The sequence below is a fragment of the Primulina tabacum genome, chromosome 11 (assembly GCF_025594145.1).
Source record: "Primulina tabacum isolate GXHZ01 chromosome 11, ASM2559414v2, whole genome shotgun sequence".
Lineage (NCBI taxonomy): Eukaryota > Viridiplantae > Streptophyta > Magnoliopsida > Lamiales > Gesneriaceae > Primulina > Primulina tabacum.
Window position 1 is genome coordinate 7,104,317 of NC_134560.1, and position 26,396 is coordinate 7,130,712.

The following is a 26,396-nucleotide window of genomic DNA, read 5'->3' on the forward strand; positions in this document are numbered from 1 at the left end:
GATATAAATCTATAATTTGTGCTGCTTCGGGAGCATCAATATTAAATCTAAATATTGTGCTTCTTCAAGAGCATTCATACAAGAATAAGAATAAATTATTTATAAATTTTACCTTGAAGAGCACTCGTGCTGATAACGTGTTGTGAATAGTAGAGAATATAGAGAAGAGATAATGATTTTTTTGTGTGCTTTATTCATCATTGGAGACCTCTATTTATAGAGTAGATTTACAGAACTTGAATAGGTAACAATATCTATAATCATCTATAATATCTTTTCTATAATAGAGCCTACATTTTTATACAAACATAAACCGTTTAGTTTTTTTAACTTAAGATGTTGACTTTACATCAAGCAAGTTAGTAATTCTGAATGTAACATCGTCAGTTTTTGACGTGATATTAACATTACAACGGAAAATGATTAAAAGTGAAAACACGCAAGATCAACCCACTTGTTAACTAGACTAAGATCGACTAATCAATTTTAACTATTTAGATGACTGAAAATCGAAAAAGATCAAGTTATTTTTGAAATTGTAATTTTCCGGTTTATTTAGAAATCTTGTCTATTTTCTCATTATCAATCAATCCTTCATAATATTTCGGTGCCCGCTCACGCGATCTGCTACGATTTGTCCCTATCAACCCGTACATACGTGTGATCATCAATGCATTCATATAATGTAATTTTCATAGCATATGAACGTAAAAACAAACAATAATTAGATGAGTAGGTTTCTTGTGAGACGGTCTCACGAATCTTTATCTATGAGACGGGTCAACCATATCAATATTCACAATAAAAAGTAATATTTTTTCATTGATGACCCAAATAAGAGATCCGTCTCACAAAATACGACCCGTTAGACTGTCTCACACAAGTTTTTTCCTTATTAAATAATCTAGACAAAAACTTGTGTGAGACGGTTTCACGGTTCATATTTATGACACGGATCTCTTATTTAGGTCATCCATGAAAAAATATTATTTTTTATACTAAGAGTATTACTTTTTATTCTGAATATCAGTAGGGTTGATCCGTCTCACAGATAAAGATCCGTGAGATCGTCTCACAAGAGACCTACTCAATAATCTAAGACATACCGACCAGCACTCCAAATTCGAATCCTAGAAATCCAATTTTTTTTCAAAATATCAAATCGAATGCGATGTTTAACTTAAGCTGGGGATGGATGGATAATTGGGTTCGAAGATCTATATATCAATAATTGAGAAATAATGGTTAAATTATCCAAAAGTTGAATATAAATGTGCAGAAAGCACATAAAAAGAATGGCTCATCGAATGTTTGAAGAGATCGGACTTCAGCAATCTCGTGTTAATCATTAACTAATAACCATGGATGGGAACTTGAAAAACCATTAGAATTTGTTAGAAATTTGAGCTACATGTTACCGCCCCTCCAACATAGAGATAATTGTTTCTTCTTTAATTTTGTGGGTACTGCTCACCATTCCGGCCGGAATTATTATATATATTGTATGACCATAATTTACATTTGTTAAAATTTGTGTGTATGTAATATACTGAGGATGTACTTGATGAGAGGATTTGGATCTGCATGAAGAGAGATTCGAAGTGACTTCATATTTCGATGGATTGGAAATCTACTATAGTTGTACTTGGTGTATGGATTTGGAATCTATGAATTTTGATTATAGTTTTATTGTTTACTATAAAGTTAATAGATCAAATGTTAACTCAATATTTTACTTATTTACGCATTAGTAATACAAAGTGGAATGTATTTCGAATGACATTATTATTGGGTGAACTTGAAATTCTTCATAATTAACATGAAATGTTATATAAATATTTAAGGAGCTGATTGTACTTGAAGTTTATGTTTTTATTTTTCTAAACAACCAAAATATATTTAAAATGCATGGATTTGGAATTTATCCATCCAAATATAACTTACGGTAATTTAAAAAATAAACAGTTAAGAATTTAAATCCATTATTTCTTTCAACATTTCTATCATTGATAATCTTTATAGTGAAAGTGTGGATCTGATATGGATGTACGTATCTCCATTCTAAATACAAACATATTTGATATGTTGAGAAATTACATTTTTTTATCATATTATTACTCAATTAACAATCATACTTTACTAACTTGTATTTTTTTTGTTCAATTTTAGTCTCTTTTCATTGAAGCATTAGCGTGACATTCGTCGTCGTGTCAGCATTTCCTGATGAGACGTCATCCGCGAATGAATATATAAATAAGTTGAATCTCGGAGAATTTTGGATTGTATGTGTCTTTCTAGTAGTTATTCTTAAGTCTATCATATCTGTAACTTTTATAATATTCACATGTAGCTTGATTCAGTCTTGGATATGGGCGAAAGCTCCTAAAGCCTTTACGAGACTTAAAAGGTCCGGAGAAAGATAGATATCTACTTTGCGTGAAGTGAGTGAAGGAAAGACTTCTTTTGACATTTTCACATTGAAAGAAAGATGCGAAACTCTTGTAGATGAGGCTTTTTTCACATCTAAGATTCTCACTAGGTCAGAGCTAGTGTTAAACTTCCGATCCTCCAAAAAAAAAAAAAGTTGTAACATTTTCAGTAAAAAAATAATTAAAATTAAACAAAATACAAATCAGTAAACAAAAACTGATGACCGCTATCCCTCTTTTGTCCAACTATTCGATAGTACAGATTCCATCAGATTTGTTGAACGTGCCGCCATGTTGACTATACCATGTCTTATAATTAGTTCATTGTTTCCATACGCGCTTGTATTTATTCCCCGCGTGACAAGAATCAACAATTACAGTTTCCATTGGGAGCAAGTAATCGTACTTGTACGTGGTTTGATTTTGGAAGAACAAATCCAGTGTTTATTACTGTTGCATGCATCACGGCTGCTCGTGAATCCCGCCATCCACCGGCCATGCACCGTACGTCATTTGGTTACCTTTAGATAATTGGATGGACAGCTGAGTAGCTAGCTATTCATCCAAACTAGAAATTAAACTACGTACATATTTCTGTCGACAAAATGTTTTTCAAAAACGTGGGCGTTGGCATATTTGACGGGTTGGCAGAAATTTCGTGGAAATTTCAGAAGACGCGTTTTCACACTGACAGAGGTTCTATAAATAGAGCTCCCCTCTTCATTCTGAAATCATCCATTCTTCGAGTTTTCTCTCATCTTATAAGCCATTTTAGTGCTTAATTCTATAATATTTGTGAGGTGTTTGTTCTCCTGTATTAAGAGAGTGTGTGTTCTCTTTGGAAACACAGTGAGTGAGCTGTACACCACAAAATATTATAGTGGAATTCTTTTCATCTTGCCCGTGGTTTTTACCCTAATAATTTTTAGGGGTTTTTCACGTAAATCTCGGTGTCCAGTTTATTCTTTATTTTTGGGTTTTATTATCTCAAATTCCGCACGTGGGACCAACAAGTGGTATCAGAGCCTTGGTTTAAAATTCCTTAAAATTCTGAGTATGCTCTATAGTTGCAGTCTAGACTGATCTTCCACATCAGAAAAGATTTTTTGAGATATTTTATTTAAGGCGGGATTATTTTGTCCGGTCTACTAAAATTGTTGTAGACATAATGGCGGAAAGATACGAGATAGCAAAGTTCAATGGAAGCAATTTTATAGTGGAATTCTTTTCATCTTGCCCGTGGTTTTTACCCTAATAATTTTTAGGGGTTTTTCACGTAAATCTCGGTGTCCAGTTTATTCTTTATTTTTGGGTTTTATTATCTCAAATTCCGCACGTGGGACCAACAAGTGGTATCAGAGCCTTGGTTTAAAATTCCTTAAAATTCTGAGTATGCTCTATAGTTGCAGCCTAGACTGATCTTCCACATCAAAAAAGATTTTTTGAGATATTTTATTTAAGGCGGGATTATTTTGTCCGGTCTACTAAAATTGTTGTAGACATAATGGCGGAAAGATACGAGATAGCAAAGTTCAATGGAAGCAATTTTATAGTTGAATTCTTTTCATCTTGCCCGTGGTTTTTACCCTAATAATTTTTAGGGGTTTTTCACGTAAATCTCGGTGTCCAGTTTATTCTTTATTTTTGGGTTTTATTATCTCAAATTCCGCACGTGGGACCAACAAGTGGTATCAGAGCCTTGGTTTAAAATTCCTTAAAATTCTGAGTATGCTCTATAGTTGCAGCCTAGACTGATCTTCCACATCAGAAAAGATTTTTTGAGATATTTTATTTAAGGCGGGATTATTTTGTCCGGTCTACTAAAATTGTTGTAACATAATAGCGGGAAGATACGAGATAGCAAAGTTCAATGGAAGCAATTTTATGCTGTGAAAAATAAAGATACAAGCAGTTTTAAGAAAAGAAAATTGCTTGGCGGCTATTGGAGATAGACCGGTGGAGCTTACAGATGACGGAAAGTGGAATGAGATGAATGATAATGTTATTGTCAATTTACACTTGGCTATAACTGACGAAGTTTTGTCAAGTATCTCTGAGATAAAAACAGCCAAAGTTATCTGGGATACTCTGACAAAGATGTACGAGGTCAAGTCGCTACACAACATGATTTTCCTAAAGAGAAGGCTTTATACTCTTCGGATGACAGAATCCTCATCAATGACCGACCATATCAACACACTAAATACTCTATTTGTCCAACTCACTTCCATGGGGCATAAAATAGGGGAAAATGAACATGCAGAGCTTCTACTTCAAAGTCTACTAGATTCATATGATCAACTTATCATCAACATTACCAACAATATTCTTATGGGATTTCTAAGATTCGACGATGTCTTAACTGCGGTTCTCGGAGAAGAAAGTCGGCGCAAGAATAAGGAAGATAGGTTGATAACTTCGAAGCAGGCAGAGGCTTTACCGATGATAAAAGGAATATTTATGGACCGTGACTCCAGTGGGAGCCAAAGACGGGGTAGATCAAAGACGAGAAGTAAGAAGAAAAATATTTACTGCTTTAAATGTGGCGGTAAAGGGCAATTCAAGAAAGAGTGTATGAGTATCGATAAAAGTTCTCAAGAAAATGTGGCCAGTACTTCAGGCAGTGGTGAAATATTATTCAGCGAAGCAATAACAGTTGCAGAAGGAAGACACAAATTTTGTGACACATGGATTATGGATTCAGGAGCGATGTGGCACATGACGTCTCGGAGAGAATGGTTTGATCATTATGAACCAGTCTCAGGAGGATCTGTATTCATGGGAAATTATCATGCCTTGGAAATCGCTGGGGTCGGTATTGTAAAAATTAAAATGTTTGATGGCACAATTCGCACCATACAGGAGGTACGACATGTGAAAGGACTGACGAAAAATCTTTTGTCATTGGGGTAATTGGATGACATCGGGTGCAAAACTTGTATCGAGAACGGGATCATGAAAATTGTGAAGGGTGCGCTTGTGGTTATGAAGGCGGAAAAGGTTGCTGCAAATCTGTATGTACTATTGGGGAAAACACACAAAGAGGCAAAATTAGCTGTTGAATCAAATGGTTCAGGAGAAGAATTAACAGTGTTATGGCATAGAAAGCTCGGGCATATGTCATAACGGGGATTGAAAATTCTCTCAGAACGAAGCTGCTGCCAGGACTTACAAAAGTGTCACTACCCTTTTGTGAGCATTGTGTTACCAGTAAACAACACAGATTAAAGTTTGGCACTTCTACTTGCCAGGAGCAAAAGCATATTGGAGCTGATTCATTCAGATGTTTGGCAAGCATCGGTTGTATCCCTAGGAGGAGCGAGATACTTTGTCTCGTTCATTGACGATTTCTCTAGGAGATGTTGGGTGTATCCAATCAAGAAGAAATCAGATGTTTTCCAGATCTTCAAAGATTTCAAAGCGCGGGTTGAACTTGATTCTGAAAAGAAAATCAAGTGTGTGAGGACTGACAATGGAGGAGAATATATCAGTGACGAGTTTGATGCATATTGTCAACATGAGGGCATCAAGAGAAAATTCACGACGTCTTACACACCTCAACATAATGGAATGGCGGAGCGGATGAACAGAACCTTGTTGGACAGAACAAGAGCTATGTTGAGGACTGCAGGTCCTAGAAAAGTCATTTTGGACGGAAGCAGTCAAAATCACTTGTTATATTATCAATCGTTCTCCTTCAATGACGATTGATCTGAAGACTCCGATGGAGATGTGGACTGGGAAGCCGACAGATTATTCTCATTTGCATACATTTGGAAGTCATGTGTACGTTCTGTACAATGAGCAAGAAAGATCGAAGTTGGATTCGAAATCCAGAAAATGTATCTTCTCGGGTTATGCTGATGGAGTAAAAGATTTTCGCTTGTGGGATCCTACTGTTCACAAGCTTGTCATCAGCAGGGATGTTATCTTCGAGGAAGATAAAGTAAAGGGAGACAAAGGCACATTGAATTCATGAAACTACTACATTTCAGGTGGAAAATAAGACGGACGAAAGTCAGGTTTCTTATGAAGCAGTACCAGAGCACGAAGAACAAGAGCATGTTGAGTCTGAGGTTTCCAATGTGAGGCAGTCAACTCGAGATAGAAGACCACCAGGTTGGCTTTCAGATTATGTCACTCAAAGCAACATTGCATATTGTCTATTATCAGAGGATGGTGAGCCATTGAGTTTTCACGAGGCTACTCAAAGCTCGGATATATCCTTGTGGATGATAGCAATGCAAGAAGAATTGGAGGCATTGGACAAGAATAAAACTTGGGATCTTGTTACACTACCACGAGGGAGGAAAGCCATTGGAAACAGATGGGTCTATAAGATCAAGCGTGATGGCAATAATCAAGTGGAGAGGTATCGTGCTAGATTGGTGGTAAAAGGGTATGCTCAGAAAGAAGGCATTGACTTCAATGAGATATTTTCTCATGTGGTTCGACTTACAATAGTCAGAGTAGTGTTGGTATTGTGTGCGGTGTTTGACCTACACCTAGAACAGCTAGATGTGAAAACGGCATTTCTTCATGGGGATATTGAAGAAGAAATCTATATGCTCCAGCCAGAAGGTTTTGCGGAAATAGGCAAATAGAACTTGGTTTGCACGTTGAAGAAATCTATGTACGGTCTCAAACAGGTGCCGAGGTGTTGGTACAAGAGATTTGATTCCTATATCATGAGCCTTGGATACAACAGACTGAGTGCAGACCCTTGTACGTATTTCAAGAGGTCTGGTGATGATTATATCATTTTGCTGTTGTATGTGGACGACATGTTGGTAGCAGGCCCCAACAAAGATCAGGTCCAAGGATTGAAGGCACAGTTGGCTAGGGAATTTGATATGAAGGACTTGGGACCAGTAAACAAGATTCTAGGGATGCAAGTTCACCGAGACAGAAGTAACAGAAAGATTTGGCTTTCCCAGAAAAATTATTTGAAAAAATTCTTGCAACACTTCAACATGCAATATAGTAAGCCAATCTCGACCCCTCTTCCTGTTAACTTCAAGTTATCATCTGAAATGTGTCCTAGCAGTGAAGCAGAGATGATAGAGATGTCTCGTGTACCATATGCATCAGCAGTGGGAAGTTTGATGTTCGCCATGATATGTACAAGACCGGACATTGCTCAAGCAGTGGGAGCAGTTAGTCGGTATATGGGGAATCCTGGACGAGGGCATTGGAGCACGGTTAAAAGGATCCTTAGATACATTAAGGGTACCTCGAATGCTGCATTATGTTTATGGAAAATCGGATTTTACACTCAGGGGCTATGTCGATTCAGATTATGCAGGTGATCCTAATAAGAGGAAATCTACTACTGGTTATGTGTTTACACTTGCGAGGGGAGCAGTAAGCTGGGTTTCAAAACTGCAGACAATTGTGGCGTTATCTACAACAGAGGCAGAATATATGGCAGCTACTCAAGCTTGCAAGGAGGCAATATGGACTAAAAGGTTATTGGAGGAGATTGGACAAAAACTAGATAATGTTCCTTTGTTTTGTGACAGCCAGAGTGCCTTACACATCGCAAGGAATCCAGCCTTTCATTCCAGGACTAAACACATTGGAGTCCAATTTCACTTTGTGCGAGAAGTAATAGAGGAAGGAAGCGTGGATATGCAGAAAATCCATACAAAGGATAACATAGCTGATTTTCTGATCAAGCCAGTGAACACTGATAAGTTTGAGTGGTGTAGATCCTCAAGTGGCCTAGCAGAAACATAAGCAGCAGGGAATGGCAAGATTGAAAAGATGTGTGGAGATGTGTTTGGTTCTCAATCAAATCTCCAACTGGGAGAAATGTCGGCAAAAATTAAATGAGGTGGGGACAACATGTTTTGCATGTTTTTCAAAAACGTGGGCGTTGACATATTTGACGGGTTGGCAGAAATTTCGTGAAAATTTCAGAAGACGCGTATAAAACGCGTCTTCACACTGACAGAGGCTCTATAAATACAGCTCCCCTCTTCATTCTGAAATCATCCCTTCTTCAAGTTTTCTCTCATCTTATAAGCATTTGAGTGCTTAGTTCTATAATATTTGTGAGGTGTTTGTTCTCATGTATTAAGAGAGTGTGTGTTCTCTTTGGAAACACAGTGAGTGAGTTGTACACCACAAAATATTATAGTGGAATTCTTTTCATCTTGTCCGTAGTTTTTACCCTAATAATTTTTAGGGGTTTTCCACGTAAATCTCGGTGTCCAGTTTATTATTTATTTTCGGGTTTTATTATCTCAAATTTCGCACGTGAGACCAACAATTTCATGGATTACCAGTGAAGTTAAACTAATTAAACCAAATTAAAGTTGCTTCTTTTGCCATTTTAACCATCTTTTTTTGCCTCTTTAACCGATAACATCAATAGTATCTGACATCTTATGAGTAATGATTGATCCATGTTAGCAATATTTGGTACAACGTCACTACTTAAACAAGGAAAAATTTAAATTTGATTTTAAAATTTTCCAATTTAATTTTTTGAACAAAAGTACTTATATATATATATATATCCACATATATATTATACTGTAAAGAGAATCTTAGGAACACTATCTTGATATGACCACTCCAAAATTTCAAAACAACCCTTAATTTTATTCAACTTACTAATTATTATGTGATAACTTATCCAAAAAAAATCGAAAATTGCTCTCAAAATTAGGAAATATAATTTTTTAAATTATTTAAATTAATATTTTTGGATACCTATCCCGAACAAATCCAAAAAAAAAAATTAGAGAAAAAATAAAAGAAGTCCAGACCCTTCATAAAACAAAGAACAATAAAATTAAAAGAATGTCAAAATTCAAATTCCGTCCACCAAAAAAAATATTATAAATAAATAGCTATTACATAAGCACACGACGTATACATAATATCGTTAGTATAAACAGATTATACAAAGATACAACGATTGCAGAGAGACGCTAGTATATATATAAAAAAATAAATAAAGTAAAAATTTATGTGAGACAGATCTCTTGTTTGAGTCATCCATAAAAAAGTATTACTTTTTTATGCCGAGAGTATTACTTTTTATTGTGAATATCGGTAGGATTGACATGTATTACAGATAAAGATTCGTGAGACCGTCTCACAAGAAACCTATTTAAAAGTCAAAACATAAACTAAATACTATATATTGGGTGAGTCCATATCCATGCTAAATCACATTAATTCCAACCCGGACATTAATGCAAGCCGTTGATAAAGAATCAACACTTGTTTTTGACTAAATCATTTCATGAACTTTGAAACATGTTTCTTAAACGTAATGTGATGGTTGACTTTAATTATTTTTAAGACAAGAAATGCTTGGTTTAATCCATCACGTTGAAACGAGGACGACGGATCGACTGAATATAATTAATTTATTGATTAAAAATGGAAAGATAATTATGTGTTTTAGCTCTAAATCTAAGACTCAATATTTAGCGTGTAGGAAGAATTAATCAATCAGACTGGTAAAGTTGAAACTAGACTGGTTTTAATTAATAAGTAGATTAATAATGGAGTTAGTTTCTTGTCTATTTTATTAAATACAATTATTAGCTTAATTATAGTTGGGGAAATTAAATGAACATTATAATTATCTTCTTCAATTAATAAGAATTTACTTTAAAAGTGCGTGATAATTATTAGGATAATTAGAAATTTGACTTTAAATTAAATACAACAGTTTCCATATGTTACGTGCGAATGATATATTCTTTAGCTTATTTGAAATGTTTAAAAATATCCTTTCGCTTACAAACATGCACTTTAAATTATTTAAATTCTTAACTTAAAGAAAACTTATATTTTTGGTTATGTAACTTGCGTAATTTTTATTTTTAGTTCCGTTGTCAGTAAATTTATAGTATTAGTTCATTAATATGCACTTTTTACGGTCTTAGATCACTATTTTGCACTTTAATCTAAATATTACTGACAAGTTTGATGTTATATTAATACTTATATTTAAAAAAAGTCCGAAACGTTTTTAAAAAAAAATATAAATTAATAAATTAATATGGTTCATTGACCAAAATAATATAAAAACAAAAACGTGTAAGTTACGTTACAGGACCAAAACCTGTTGAACTTATACTGCGTATGGATGAAGTTCATAATAGTGTGAAATAAAACTCGATTCAGTCAACATCTTTCGTAGCTTTTCTAACATGTCAAACGTCTATTTCTTTGTTCCCTGGTGTTATATGTCTCCAAAAAAAACTATCACACGGGTTAATTTTGTGAGATATATCTATAACCTGATTCAATTTATGAAAAACTTATGCCATAAATATTATTTTTAATGTTAGGTATGAGTCGAATCGACCAGTCTCACGGACGTAAACCAGTAAAATCGTCTTACAAGAGGCACACTCTATGTCCCAACTACCAAGAGTTAGAATTTGGAGTCAACAAAAGTAAAATAAAAAGGAAGGCGTAGGGGATTTGATGTTATATTTCAAACTTGTACAAAATTGTGCAGTCGGAACCAAGTATATTTGAAATTGATAACCAGTCAATCTAGATTAAAGTTGTCTATTTTGACATGAAGTGTTAACTTCGAACTTATCTAGTTAGAACAAAATCTATGAGGAAAGGATTTAGGTTGAGATTTTAAAACATCACTTGAAGCTCAAGTCGTTCATGGGTTTGGTGTGGAATAAATAAGCTTTCTTGGCTGAAAAACATGTCCACATTAGTCTTGAAAATTCGCACACATTTTCCAGCTTACCAGCAAATATATCGTGGATTTAATGTTATCTTATTGTTAAATGAACATATATTTTTTATTCTTTCTAATTTTCAAATTGGGAAAACAGTTTTTTGTATATTAACTTGTTTGATTTCGTGTTTTGGTCAACTAAACTTTCAAACTTTGGTTTTGACACAATAACTTTCGATTTTCCGCTATTTTGATATAATTATTGTCGTGACGTTTAAAAATGTTAATGTGACAACGAAAAATGATGACATTACATTGAAAAATATTGAAGTGGATTCAAAAATTGATGACTAATCAGATGCACATCAACAATTAGACCAAATAGCCGAATGCTAAAATTTGATGAGGGATGTCAAAATGAACGTGACCCGCTAACCTGACATGAGTTGATACAAAAAATATGGAGTTATGGTTGGGATCAGATCGGGTTCGGAAAAAAAACTGGGTTGGGTTCAAGTTGACCTGAATTTAGAATCAGGTTACTCATCAACTCTAACTCACCCGCCTATTTATATTTTTCAAGGTTTGACTCGTATAAAAAGGTGTGAAACGATGAAGATGTGAAGTTTGAACTTGAAATTTACTTTATAATATTAAAATTTTTTAAATATTGTATATTAATATCATAAATTTTCATTACATAATATTTATTTTATGAAATATTTAATTTTCTAAACAATAATTTCTTTTGTGGAGTTAATTAATACTTTAGATATTTAGACCCTTAAATTTAAATATTTAAACTCATGAAACATAATTATCATATTTAAGCGATGTTTTGTTATTATATGTATAAATTAGAATATCATTATTACGAGTTTTATATTTTTATTTAATTATTTTGTTAAAGATTTAGCTGCATATTAAAAATCAGATCAGGTTGGTTCGCTTTCGAATTTATACTTTTAAAGTTGGTTATCAGGTTGGGAATTTTTTTTAATATGTTTTTTCCAATCTGAACTGAACCCACCCAAATTGACACTCTTACGTTAGTGTACCAACATCAAAATTTAAAAACTTAATAAACAAAATAATTTATTTACCTTTTAAATAAATTATAAACTTTATACGCATCGATCCATGTATAACCAACCGAGTTTTCTTTTTACTAAAATATTAGTATACTTCCAAGCGTTAGACTGCGAATGCAAAATCACAAATCATTGTCAAAATTTAATTTTCCAAGTTGAGTTAATATAAATCATGCTAAAAATTAATTTTTCAAGTAGAATTATTAGAAATTATTTTAAAATAAGTTATAATAGCTCAGAATTAATTACTATAATATTACTTATTCTGTCCCAAATATAAATGTCACTTTTTTTTTCATGAGTCACAAATATATAGTTCAGTTTCTATATTTAGTATTATTTTATTTATTATTTTACAAATCTACACATCATTAAATAATTAACTACTCCCACAATTTTTTTTCGCATCAGAACATTCGTTAAATAAAGTTCAAAGTGAAAATTTCTTTGTAAACTTTATTTTTCTAATGACATTCTTAAAATGTGAAAATATACATAAATCTCAATATTTAAGACGGATGTAGTAAGATACTTGTGATGATAGGATAAATTTATATTTTTAAAATAATAATTCATAAAACAGTAGCTTTCGAACAAAAACTTGTGTGAGACGGTCTCACGGGTCGTATTTTGTGACGGATCTCTTATTTGGGTCATCCATAAAAAAATATTACTTTTAAAGTTAAGAATATTGCTTTTTATTGTGAATATCGATAAGATTGATCTGTCTCATATATAAAGATTCGTGAGACCGTATCATAAGAGACCTATTCTTCGACACGATGGACGGCTCCTAACTCTAGCGCATATAAACTGAAAAGACATCCGAGTGTGCAATTTGCATGTTTAACATGCAAATAATGTCAACACCATTGCAGTCGATGTACGTCGCTCTCCTATCTATATTAAAAATTCTCTCCCCCTATTTCTTACATAAAATTTTTATGTATTAAAGTTACATTTAAAATAGATGATAAATTAATATAAAAATATATTTGTAGTCTCCTAATCTGTTTTTTTTTTTTTTGTTTCTAATTTCTTTAAATACCTTTTATAATAATTAATATAGCAGTTTATCACCAACGATACCTATAGTTCATACTTCTATTTTCAAATTAAAATTTAAAACATCAACAATTTAAAATTTATTTATTTAATTTAATCTATCATAATTTACATGAAAATTAAAGCTTAATGAATTGGGGATATAGAAAAAGAGTAGCTCTTTGTGAGACGGTTTTACGAATCTTTATATGTGAGACGGGTCAACCCTACCGATATTCACAATAAAAAGTAATAATTTTTCATGGATGACCCAAATAAGAGATTCGTCTCACAAAATACGACCCGTGAGATCGTTTCATACAAATTTTTGTCAGTAGAAAAAAAAAAAGAATAACCGAAATGAATTAGCCAAGATAATCATACGTACCCAACCATCTATTCTGTATAGAATGATTCTTTATGTTTTCCGAACGGTGTATTTCGATGCGTATTAGATAAAACTACATACAATACAACATGACTATTGCTTTTGAATGAGTAAAAGAGTTGCATTTCTTATCGTTTAGATCATATTTTCAAGATCCCACGATGAGAACGATTGCTGGGAAGACATATAACCGCGCAGAAGCCAAGGTCGAAATAGAGAAAGTTACTTTCCAGCACGGTGGGTCGTGGGATATGGGCGATCTTTGTTATTGTCTGAAGCTAATGCGAATGGATGATCCTCTAAGAATCATGAACAGGATGGTATCTAGCCCGCAGATCGAGAATTTTCCTTTTTTTTAAAATAAATAAAAAAAAATTGAACTAGCTCCACCTATGTACGCAGTTGTTTTGGGGAATTATTCTTTAATTCCTATTCAAATGTGATCCATTAACACGCGTTTGCAGCACTCGCGTTTTCGTCCCACAGATGTCGCTACGCGGAGCAGGTGGCCAGAATAGAATCCAACACGTGTCCCGTCCCATTATAAAGCCCGCATTCGCTGTTTGAATTGCACTCAATCGAAAATGAATTTGGTGGACAAGGCTAAGAATTTTGTCGCCGACAAAGTGGCTGACATGAAGAAGCCTGAGGCTTCGATAACGGACGTCGATCTCAAAGACGTCGGTCGTCAGGGGATCACTTATTTGGCCAAGGTCTCCGTTAAAAATCCTTACGGCGTCTCCATTCCCATCTGCGACATCGAGTACTCACTCAAAAGCGTCGACAGGTTCTCTCTCTCTCTCTAATAAATTCCTTGTTATTTGTCAAATGTGACACTTTTTGTTATTATGTCGAAAAAATAAAATAAAATAGAACTGTTAATGGATTGATTTCGATGGACATGGATGTAGGGTGATAGCTTCGGGTGAGATTCCGGATCCAGGATCTTTGAAAGGAAACGACGATACGGTGCTAGACGTAGGAATAAAGGTGCCACACAGTGTGCTAGTGAGCTTGATCAAGGACATCGGCGCCGACTGGGACGTGGACTACTTGCTCGAGATCAAGCTCGTTGTGGACCTCCCCATCGTCGGAAACATAACCATTCCCGTTTCTCAGAAGGGGGAGATGAAGCTTCCCTCTTTCTCCGACTTCTTTAAATAGAACTAATAATGGGCATGTATGAATTTCTTGGCCAAATCTTATGAAAAAAATGATGTTTTCTACTACTAATTAAGCAGCTTTGTTTGTATGTTCGAGTAATCAATCCCCCTAATGCATAATAATTTGGGAGGGGCTGTTTATTTATTTATTTATTTATTTATTTTATTACAACACACGGGGAGGGGATCGAATCGGAGAGGGTCTGTTTATTGATATGTCGAGAAATAAGTTTGTGGCGTTTAATTATTACGTGGTATAATTACTAACCACCCGGGGACTATACATCCGGCGGAGAGCTAAGATGCATAAACAAAGAAAGAAAGGATGAACGAAGCCCGTTTGAAAACTAATGGGCTTGTCTCATTAACTGGTCCAATAACTTGTATATCTTTCCTTGTAATCTAATCCTAGATCTTTCATCTATTTCCAAATTTCCATCGTTCATCTCTTCCTCTCTCATCATGTCTACCCGTTTTAGAAATTTCTAAAGACCATCGTCCCGTCGCCGAAATCTTCACTATATATATATATATATATATATGCACCCAAATTTACTTTAAACTAGTTATTATGTACACGCAAATTTTTTTATCATTATCGATGGACTAAAGTGTAATTTGACAATTTAAGAAGTGACTAAATTGATATTTGAATTGTTGAAATAAAAAAAATAAAAATGTGTGTTGAAATTAAAACAAAAAACAAAAGTGTAATATTAGTATCATATAAAGGTAAAATTGGAAGAAAAAGTTGGTGTCTTTCTAGGTAATTAGTATCATGTGCTAAATCTTAATAAAATAGAATAGATAGAGTGAGAACGAACAAGAAAGAAAAAGAAAGAAGCTATTTTCAAACCCAATTATCGTCACAACTGTTACAGTTATCGTATAATCGTTATAACTCATCTGTTCGAACTTGAAACTTAAAAATTCTCGAATGATTGTATTCCTAACATCCTAAACTTCAATTCAAGCCATAATCAGTGATTTTGAGCAAGTATTCAGCTGGATCGAAGCTGTTGTTTTTCAGCTCGTTTCCCAGCTTGTTTCAGTTAGTTTTTGGTGAGTTTACAGCTTTTGCTTCTGATTTTCGGGTTTATACATATTGTGCACTAATAATCTTGATTGTGGTTCAAATAGAACTTGTAGATCTATTTGTTAGCTTTCTTTAACTGCTGGAAAAATGAAAATCCAATTAGAATTGGATTTGATATGATTTTTCTACCAAACAGTGTCACAATCAAATTCTATATTTGAGCTGTGTAGAATGGCCACTGAAATTTTGAAAATGGTTTCTACTAAGAAAACTTAGATAATTGAGTTTTCTTGCATATCCAATTTGCGGATCTTGATTTGATGCATTGTTGAATTAATTGTGAATTTTGTACAAAAACCGCTCTGTTTGGAAAAATAATTTGAGTTCTTAATATTTTTTTCATATTCCATTGAAATATTGACTTGAGTTGGCTCAAGATTATTTACTTTAAGTTGTTTAATATTAAATCAAGGTTTGTTTATCAGTATATCATATTTTTAGTTGGTTTTGGGTCGAATACTTGGATGGAATAAGAATTAGTTGATATTGTACTTTGTTGATATTATATTAGACTTCGGGGGTTCAAGACTTCTCAACCTTGTTTAATATTGAATCAAGGTTTGTTTATCAGTATATCATATTTTTAGTTGGTTTTGGGTCGAATACTTGGATGGAATAAGAATTAGTTGATATTTTACTTTGTTGATATTATAGTAGACTTCGGGGATTCAAGATTTCTCAACCTTGTTTAATATTGAATCAAGGTTTGTTTATCAGTATATCATATTTTTAATTGGTTTTGGGTCGAATACTTGGATGGAATAAGAATTAGTTGATATTGTACTTTGTTGATATTATAGTAGATTTCGGGGGTTCAAGACTTCTCAACCACATCTTTCGATCTGTTTTTGATAATATTTGAAAAGTATGTTACGGTCGGTAACATACGAGGTAAAAATATCATTTTTATTTTAAATTATAATTTCTGTGATTCGATGAATTACTTATGATTTATTGATGATTGTTGTCTCGAGATGAATTATTATGATATCAAGTTGATGATATTGATTTGCATAATTGTATTGCATCTTGAGCTACTTTTCGATTCAGATTTGATATGACAGAGGTCGCCTTGATATATAGGACGTATATGGCTATAGTTGAGTTGGCATAGTGTATGCAGAGATTGCTGCTATGGCTTGAACACTTTCTATATGAACATCATAGTCCTGGAATTGTAGAACAAAGCACCTACCTCGAGCGGATGAGTCGACGGATGTTGCTGGGGGATTCTCTTTCCTTGGATACCTTATGACCAAATGATTCACTTAATATTTAGATTTATTGGTAGCCGCAGCTTCTGATCATGAATTGCATTATATTGCATCTTTATGGATTTCATATGAACTAGTTGTCATTTTAATTCTCATATGTTATTGATTGTATCATACTGAGTTTATACTCACCGACATGTCAGTTACCTCTTGTTTTCATGTGCTTGACGGTAGGTGACTGTGAGTCCTGGGATGTCAGAGTACAGCTTCAGGCGAAAGATGCGAGTTAGATTGAGATTCTCGGGTCTTAGAAGCTATTTAATGATACTTGGATTGTTTTGGTTCACTAGTTTATTTTGGCATGTTAAAAACTTATATTTCAACATTTGGGACTTGTAAATTATTTTGTCGATGTTTATGTCGGTCTATGACCCACATGTTATGTGTTTTACTAAATCGTTTGTTTTGTTAGAACTGTCTTTGTATCTTTGGCTTTTTGCTTGAAACATGTTTTTATATTTTTGGATGCTCCTATTTTAGGGGAGATGCTGCCATTTTATTTTAGAAAAGTTAAAAAAAATTCCCTTATTTATAGTTATTAGAAATAGATGTCGGACCTTGGGCCCCACATTAGGTCATCATATTACCACCCTAAGGTCGTATAGGCTTGATGCGGTCGGTTGGCGATTGGTCGGCAGTCTTGGTCGAAGTTTAGAACACTGTATAAAATAATGATAATCTGACAGATTGGTATTTTAAAAAAAACTATTGTAAATAATTTAATTGGTATATAATCCAAATAAAAACAAAATTACTCCGTCAAAATTTTTTTAAGTCCAATTATTTTTATTAAATTAAACTATAATTATTTTAAATTATAAAACAAAATAAAATTATATTATAATAAATAACTATAATAATTTTTTGAAAAAAATATTGGAATTATTAGATAATAATTTTTTTAAATATTTATAAATATATAATAAAATTATTTTTTCTCTGCCTATATTATATATATTAGAAAATTAAAAATCAACAAATAAATCATATGTAAGGTTATATTTTAATATATTCATAAAAATATAATAAAATAAATATTTTTTATTTTAAAATAAATTACAATTGAAAAGCTATGAAGATTATCATAAATGTATCAATCAAATGTAGGGTTGGGAAAAAATACCGAATTTTCGGTATAACGAAATTATCCTACCGAAAAAATGCCGAATTAATCGAATTTTTGGGTACGGTAACAGTATGCAATTTGAAAATTTCGATATATACCGGAATACCGAAATATCGAGAAAATGTACAAAAATTTTAAATATATAATATTTTAAAACAATAAATATATATATATATATAATAAAATTAAATGTAAGGTTTTTTTCGGTATAAAACGGTATATACCAATACCGTATCGAAATTTCGGTATAATCTGTATGCTAGTTATATGTACCGAAATTTTCGGTACAGTATCGGTATGAATTTTCTTATATCGTAATTTGCTGTATGGTGTATGATTTTCGGTACGATACCGCCTGATCAAATGTAAGAAGCTTTCGACTATCAGAATAAAAAAAAATCGGGAAAATGAAAGGGTTGTGTTGATGCTCCGGAAGCCTTTTTTTATCTAGAATAATTGTTCTTTGCATGATTTATAATTTTCATGTGAAACATTTTTCCCAACTCTAGGACGAATATTTATTTTATTATATTTTATCAGTATATTAATTTTTTTTTTTTGCTACATATGTGATTTATTTATTAGTTATAATTTTCTTAATATATAGCTACAAATTATTGATAAAAAAATAATAGTTAATTTATTATATTTTTATGAATATGTTTAAAATATATTATATTTTATTATATAATTTATATGTTGAGATATATTTATAATAAATAATAATTCTAATATTTTAATATAAAGACTATATTACTTATTTATCATAATATATTTTTTAAAAAATAAATACTCGTTTTTTTCAAAAAAAACTTGAAAAAAATGTGTAAATTGTTCTATTTATTTAAAAAAATTTAAAGCTTAAAAACAATTAAGTTAAGGACAAATTTGACTTTGTAGTTCGATTATATATCAATTAAATCATTTATAATAGTTTATGTATCAATTTGTCAATAGTTTATGTACCAAAATATTTTAATTTTTCTTTAATGGATTTTTTTCTATAAGTTTAATTAGATCGTACATCTTATTTTTATATTTTATCTAGAAATTTTGTTTTAATCCTTGTACATTTGAAATTTAAATTGACATTTAATATTGAAATATTGATCCAGTAACTGGTATATGAATGTCAAAATTGATGTTTTGTAATCCCATTTATTATCATTTATGGCAATAACCTATTTGAATTCCCATTCCAAATTACACAATTCAAATTTCACAACAACGTTAACCCAAAACGACGCTCCAAAACTCCTATTCAATGTTCCTCAACAATTGGAAGCATACCATTCATTGGATTCATGAACTCTTTCATACTACAATTTGTTGATATTCAAGTGGAAAAAAACAATTACTTGTAGAATACAATTAGAGAAAAAATATATTTTTTTATCAGCGTTATTGTCTGTTTATAATTTTAGTTATGCAAAAATTTATGTGAGAAGGTCTCACGAGTCGTAATTGTGACACAAATCTCTTATTTGGGTCATCCATGAAAATTATTACTTTTTATGCTAAGTGCATTACTTTTTATTGTGAATATCTGTAGGATTGACCCGTCTGTCTCACAAATTATGATTCGTGAAACCACCTCACAAGAAATTTAGTCTTTTTTAGTTATCAGTATGGTCAAGTTTCAGTTATATTCTATTGTTTTTTTATTATATAATTTTAATTATTTTTGTAAGAGTTTTGATAGTTGTTGTCAGCATCATCTTCCCATGTTGAAAATTAAATGAGTTGCTGTGTATTAAATGCTGCAACTAAGCGCCTCACCCACTTTCTCCCTTACCCCATTGTACCCCTCATTTTCCTCTTCCTTCCGGATGGCCCTTTTCTTCCCCACCACCACTTTCCTCCTCTCCCAATGTCCGCCACCCTACCCATACCGCCGCCGCCGCTAACCACCACAACTGTCAAATCCTCTTTCTCTCAGAACCTCAGTTCCATAGGTCTCGGCTACGCTATCGCTATTGCCTTCGGATTCCTCGTTCTCTTCTCCACCGTCCTTCTCGCCTCCTATATCTGCTGCCGTTCAGCAACCACACGCCGACGCAGACAACACCGTCGCTCCCCGTCTTCTACAGACCAGAACCCCTCCACTGAGAACAGCGTCTACCTCCCCCGGATAATCTTCGTCGCCGAGGATGACGAGAGCGACTCGCAAAACGTCGTCGTCGGGCTCGATCAAGCGGTCATTAACTCGTACCCGAAGTTCGTCTTCTCGAAGGGAAACGGGAACGCGGGAAACGAAAACGTTTGTTCGATCTGTTTGTGCGAGTATAGGGAAGCGGAAATGCTGAGGATGCTACCGGATTGTAGGCACTGCTTCCACGTTATGTGTGTGGATGCGTGGCTTAAGCTGAATGCTTCGTGCCCTGTTTGCCGGAACTCTCCGTTGCCAACGCCGCTGTCCACGCCGTTGCAGGAAGTGGTGCCGCTCTCTCAATACTCCGATGGCCGTAGGAGAGCATAATGTTAGGGGTGAAGTGGTGATTGAAGAATTATTAAGGGGTCGATTGCTATTTTTGGGATAGGGTGGTGGGGTGTTTTTTTGAAATTGTAAAAAGGTTTTGGGTTGCTTTTGGTCGTGGCTGGCATTAATTGTTTTAGTGGGATTATTTATTTTAAGCTTTTTTATGTCTGTTTTTTACGCAATGGATATATATATATATTAATATTTGATTTGATTGGATATTAAAAATAGAAGATAGCAAGTTTAAAAATGTCTTTTTCTTTGTCAACCTGTTATGAATTTAGTATTTTGTTACTAATTTTACCAAGTAATGTGTTTGTGACATTGAAAATAAGATTTCAAATTTCATTTGACTTGACTGCGAGTCAACTCAATCAAATATGCGTTGACTTCTAAATCAATATATATGTTTAATTGGGGTGTAATAGGCAAATTCATCTATTTTTTTATCAATTTTATTTAGATAAATTTTAAATTCATACATACATATATATATATATGTATATATATATATATTTATTTATTTATTTGTGTGTGTAAAATTTGGATATGTTATATCACATATAATAGATGTACGTTATTTCATTGATAGACACAAATATGTACATAATTGACAGAAACAATATCAAAATTATATACATGTGTATAATTATCATCTATTTAAAATATGAGTTTGAAACATCTACAATTGTTGTAATTATTATATTTTCATTATCTTTTCTCTACACTTCCGTACAAATTGGATGTGAAGAAGTGAGTGAATAATTGGAAATACAATCAGATTACTATGAATTTAAAATTTATCTAAATAAAAATTGATTGAAAAGTCAGATGAATTTACCCATAACACCCCAATTAGACATAAATATATTGAGTTAGAAGTCAACGCATCTTTGATCGACTCGCAGTCAAGTCAAATGAAATTTGACTACGCTTTATAATATTATCAATATATATAATTTGTTTTGGCAAAAATTTGTGTGAGACGATCTCACGGGTCGTATTTTGTGAGACAAATATCTTATTTGGGTCATCCATGAAAAATATTACTTTTTATGCTAAGAGTATCACTTTTTATTGTGAATATCGGTAGGGTTGACCCGACTCACAGATAAAAATTCGTGAAACCGTATCAAAGAACATACTCATGAAGTTATGGGGTACATCTTCTTTGGCTTTTCTTTTCATTTTATTTTTGGGCAGAATTTTAACCTTACGTGTCAATACTTAAATATGTTGAAAATATGAAAAATATTTGTGTTTAAAATTATAATGTTGAATGTTGAAAATTAGGTAAAATTAGGTGTTGAATATTGAAAATTAGTGTGTGATGATGTATGTAATGATGAAATTGTTTTTGGATTGTTTTCCAAAGAAATCTTATAAATAGGTGTCCATTTGTAAAGATTTGATACAATTGAGTAGAGAGAAAAATATTATAAAGTGTGTAGTTTGATAAATTTTGAGAGTTTGAGATTTTTACTTTTTACATTAAATTTTTACCTTTTCACAACACGTTATCAGCACGAAGCTCTAAAAGTCTTCCATACTTTTCCAAGCTTTAAACAGAAGAAAAAGGTAACAAAAGTAATAATATTTATTTTACTGTTATTTATTTATTGTGTATATATTTAATATATAATATCATGTTATTATTAGAAATAATAAAAATAAATTTTTCAAAAACTTGATATAAATCCTGGGAGGATGTTAAGACGACATCCCACACTCCTGGTAAGGGATACTGTGAGGCCCGGGGCCGAAGAGGACGGGGGGTGATCGTCGGTGCCATGAGGTTGCACGGACAATGTGCGGCTCCTGGCAGGCTTCTAGGTGGAGGTAACATGAATGAACCGATCCCACACCGGAATGAGAGGGATTTCGAGGCTGTTCAATGTAATGGACTGCACAGTTGAAGAGGGCTTAAAAGATTTGATTTGTACTACTCATATCACGAAGGTGCATCTTTTTTTCGGTAGCTCATCACATAAGAACTCCAAAGTTAAGCGTGTGCTTGACTTGGGGCAATTTTGGGATGGGTGACCTCCTGGGAAGTTTCCCAGGTGTGTGTGGGCGTTACAGATACGACAAGTATAAAAGCCTATAAGGTTTTAAACAAAATAACTTATGACACTTCATTATAATAATGTGATATGATATACATAATTATTTAAACATGACTAATATTTTATACACCATATTATTACCGTAAAATTATACAAATACATACATTTATTTTTTGGTACACCAACGGTCATAAACGGTAACAAAACGGCTAGTTTTTGTCCTATAAATATGATCTCACAAACTCTTTCAATCACTCCAACTTTCTCCTATTTTCTAAAAATTATTCTTCATCAAATTTTCGAAGAAAAAAGAAGATAGCTTTCTCAAGATTATTTTTAATTATTTTGGTTATCATACTCACGAGTCTTTTATTTATCGGAGAATATCCTCCTCGTGTGTTTTCTTTATTTTTACAAATGCTTGTACTTGTTGTTTATCCATTACTTTGTATTGCAATATTCATTAACTAATAAAATGCATCGTAATTTTTTAGTACCACCATGTCAAATTTGACAAAGCTCGAATTTGTTGCGCTCGACATCACGGGAAAAAATTATATGCCATGGACTCTCGATGTAGAAATGCATCTTGAGTCATTGAGTCTAAGCGAGACCATTAAAGAAAATGGTATATCTTCATCACAAGAAAAACAAAAGCTATAATATTTTTGCGTCGACATCTCGATGAAGATTTAAAATGTGAATATCTCATCGAAAAAGATCTCATGGCTCTGTGGAAATGATTGAAAGAAAGATTTGTTCATATAAGGGAAGTTATACTTCCGACCGCCCTTGATGAATGGAATATGTTAAGATTCCAAGATTTTAAGAAAGTCAGTGATTATAATTCAGCGATGTATCGAATAATCTCGCAGCTAAAATTTTGTGGACATGAGGTTACAGAATCGGAAATGCTTGAAAAAACATTTTCCACGTTTCACGCATCAAATATAACTTTACAGTAACAATATAGAGTGCGTGGATTTGCGAGATATTCTGAACTCATCGCATGTCTTCTTGTGGCGGAAAAGAACAATGAGCTATTAATGAGAAATCATCAGTCCCGACCCACTGGATCAACAGCATTTCCAGAAGTAAATGATGTGATTAAAAATGAATTTAAACCTGGAAACCAAAATCAAATCCAGAGACAAGGTTTTGGTCGAGGTCGAGGTCGAGGTCGAGGTCGTGGACGTGGACGTGGACGTGGAATTGCTCGTGGTCGAGACCGTGGTTTTGAAAATAATAGAGATATTTATTTTTATAACTCATCTTAAAAGGGCGTCACGAACCATCCGCAGAAAAGGCATCATGAGAACATGAGTGTTAATAAAAATCACTCGAAAAGATTTGAAAGTTCTTGTTTCAGATGCGGCACTCCAGGACATTGGTCTCGTATTTGTCGAGCCCCTGAGCACCTTTGCAAGCTCTATAAAGAATCGATAAAGGGGAAAGAAAAAGAGACCAACTTCACTGAACGAAGTGACCGTTTGACTGATTCAACTCATTTTGATGCTGCTGATTTTATGAATGATTTCACTAGAAATGATCAATATGTTGGTGGTATAGAAATGAACTATATTGATGCTACATATTTTCTCAATGATTTCTCTGAAAATGAACAATATAATGGTAGAATATAAATGTACAATAATTTATTTTTCATGTATTCATATAATAATATTTTATTGTACAATTATGATATGTGTTATATTTACATATGTATTGTCAGTAATTTTATTTCATTGCATATTTTTTTTTAAGTTCAAATATGGAAAATGCTATGAGCAAAGCTGAAGTTTGCATACCCGATAATGGTACAACACACACTATCCTCCGAGATAAAAGATATTTCTTGGAACTAAAACCAACAAAAACAACGGTGAATACAATATCAGGTCCTGTAGCCTTGATTAAAGGATGTGGTAAAACACAATTTTTGTTACCTAATGGTACAAAATTTTTGATCATTGATGCTTTATATTCACCACAATCGAAAAAAAATTTGTTGAGTTTTAATGATATATATTCCCATGGTTATGATACTCAAACAATGAATGAAGAGAATGAGAAGTATATGTGTCTTATCACATATAAATCAGGAAAGAAATATGTGATTGAAAAACTACCAATGCTCCCTACTGGATTGCATTATGCACATATAAGTCCCATTGAATCAAACATGGTAGTTGATAATTCTTCAATATTAACCAATTGGCATGATCGATTAGGACATCCTGGTTCAACAATGATGCGAAGAATTATAGAAAATACACATGGTCATCCGCTGAAAGACCAGAAGATCTTTCAGAATAATAAGTTTCAATATAAAGCATGTTCTCTTGGAAAACTTATTATAAGACCATCAACAGCCAAAATCCAAACTGAATCACCAATGTTTCTTGAACATATTCAGGGTGATATTTGTGGACCAATACATCCACCATGTGGACCATTCAGATACTTTATGGTATTGATTGATGCCTCCAGCAGATGGTCACATGTATGTTTATTGTCAACTCGAAATTTTGCATTTGCAAGATTACTTGCTCAAATAATAAAATTGAGGAATCAATTTCTCGATTATACAATCAAGAAAATTAGACTTGATAATGCTGGTGAATTTACTTCCCAAACTTTCAATGATTATTGTATGTCTATGGGAATAATTGTTGAGCATCATGTTGCTCATGTACATACACATAATGGATTGGCTGAATCATTGATTAAACGTCTGCAAATGATTGCTAGACCAATGATTATTAAAAAACAAAGCTCCCTATTTCTATATGGGGACATGCAATTTTACATGTTGCTTCATTAATTCGCATCAGACCAAGTGCATATCATAAATACTCCCCATTGCATCTTGCATTTGGTAAAGAACCAGACATTTCTCATCTGAGAATTTTTGGATGTATGGTGTATGTGCCTATTGCACCACCGCAACGAAAGAAAATGGGACCTCAAAGAAAGGTTGTAATTTATATCGGTTATGATAGTCCATCAATCATTCGATATCTTGAACCTCAGACAGGCGACGTGTTCACAGCACGTTTTGCTGATTGTCATTTTAATGAGGAAATCTTTCCAATGTTAGGGGGAGAACAGAAACATACCGAAAAAGAAATTACATGGTATGTATCATCATTGTTACATCTGGATCCAAGAACAAAACAATGTGAAAAAGATGTACAGCAATTTGTGCACTTGCAAAGAATATCAAATCAAATACCAAATGCATTTGCAGACACAAAAGGGGTAACTAAATCATATATACATGCTGCAAATGTCCCCTGCTCAAATTGAAATTCCGAAGAAACAAATTGAAGATACTCATGATGTCATTAAACGCCTGAAGCGTGGAAGGCCAGTCGGTTCCAAGGATAAAAATCCTCGAAAAAGAAAATTCATAGAGAAACACGATGATCACAAAATAAAGAATGATGTTCATGAAGAAACACATGATGATCACAAAATAGAGAATGGTGTTCCTGAAGAAACACATGATGATGAAAATGTTCTGTCAGAACCACAAACTGACGAGAATCATGAAATCTCTATCAATT

At 33.1% G+C, this 26,396-nt stretch overlaps 2 protein-coding genes across 2 annotated transcripts; both read left to right on the forward strand.

Annotated features, from left to right (window-relative positions):
* Nucleotides 1-14,178: 14,178 nt before the first annotated feature.
* Nucleotides 14,179-14,856, forward strand: LOC142518533 (desiccation-related protein PCC27-45-like). The gene is made up of 2 exons (XM_075621324.1): nt 14,179-14,410; nt 14,535-14,856. Exons 1-2 carry the CDS (start codon nt 14,208-14,210, stop codon nt 14,785-14,787), a joined length of 456 nt encoding a protein of 151 aa, XP_075477439.1. The 5' UTR covers nt 14,179-14,207; the 3' UTR covers nt 14,788-14,856.
* A 5,180-nt stretch (nt 14,857-20,036) lies between these two features.
* On the forward strand, nt 20,037-20,942 carry LOC142518310 (RING-H2 finger protein ATL67-like). Its single transcript, XM_075621074.1, has one exon. The coding sequence runs from the start codon at nt 20,153-20,155 to the stop codon at nt 20,759-20,761; it is 609 nt and encodes a 202-aa protein (XP_075477189.1). The 5' UTR covers nt 20,037-20,152; the 3' UTR covers nt 20,762-20,942.
* The last annotated feature ends 5,454 nt before the right edge of the window (nt 20,943-26,396 follow it).

Bases quoted from the DNA above. Each gene is read 5' to 3' on its own strand.
- LOC142518533 (XM_075621324.1), top strand. From the start codon at position 14,208: ATGAATTTGGTGGACAAGGCTAAGAATTTTGTCGCCGACAAAGTGGCT. The intron at 14,411-14,534 runs GTTCTCTCTCTC...ACATGGATGTAG, and splicing joins TCACTCAAAAGCGTCGACAG to GGTGATAGCTTCGGGTGAGA.
- LOC142518310 (XM_075621074.1), top strand. From the start codon at position 20,153: ATGTCCGCCACCCTACCCATACCGCCGCCGCCGCTAACCACCACAACT.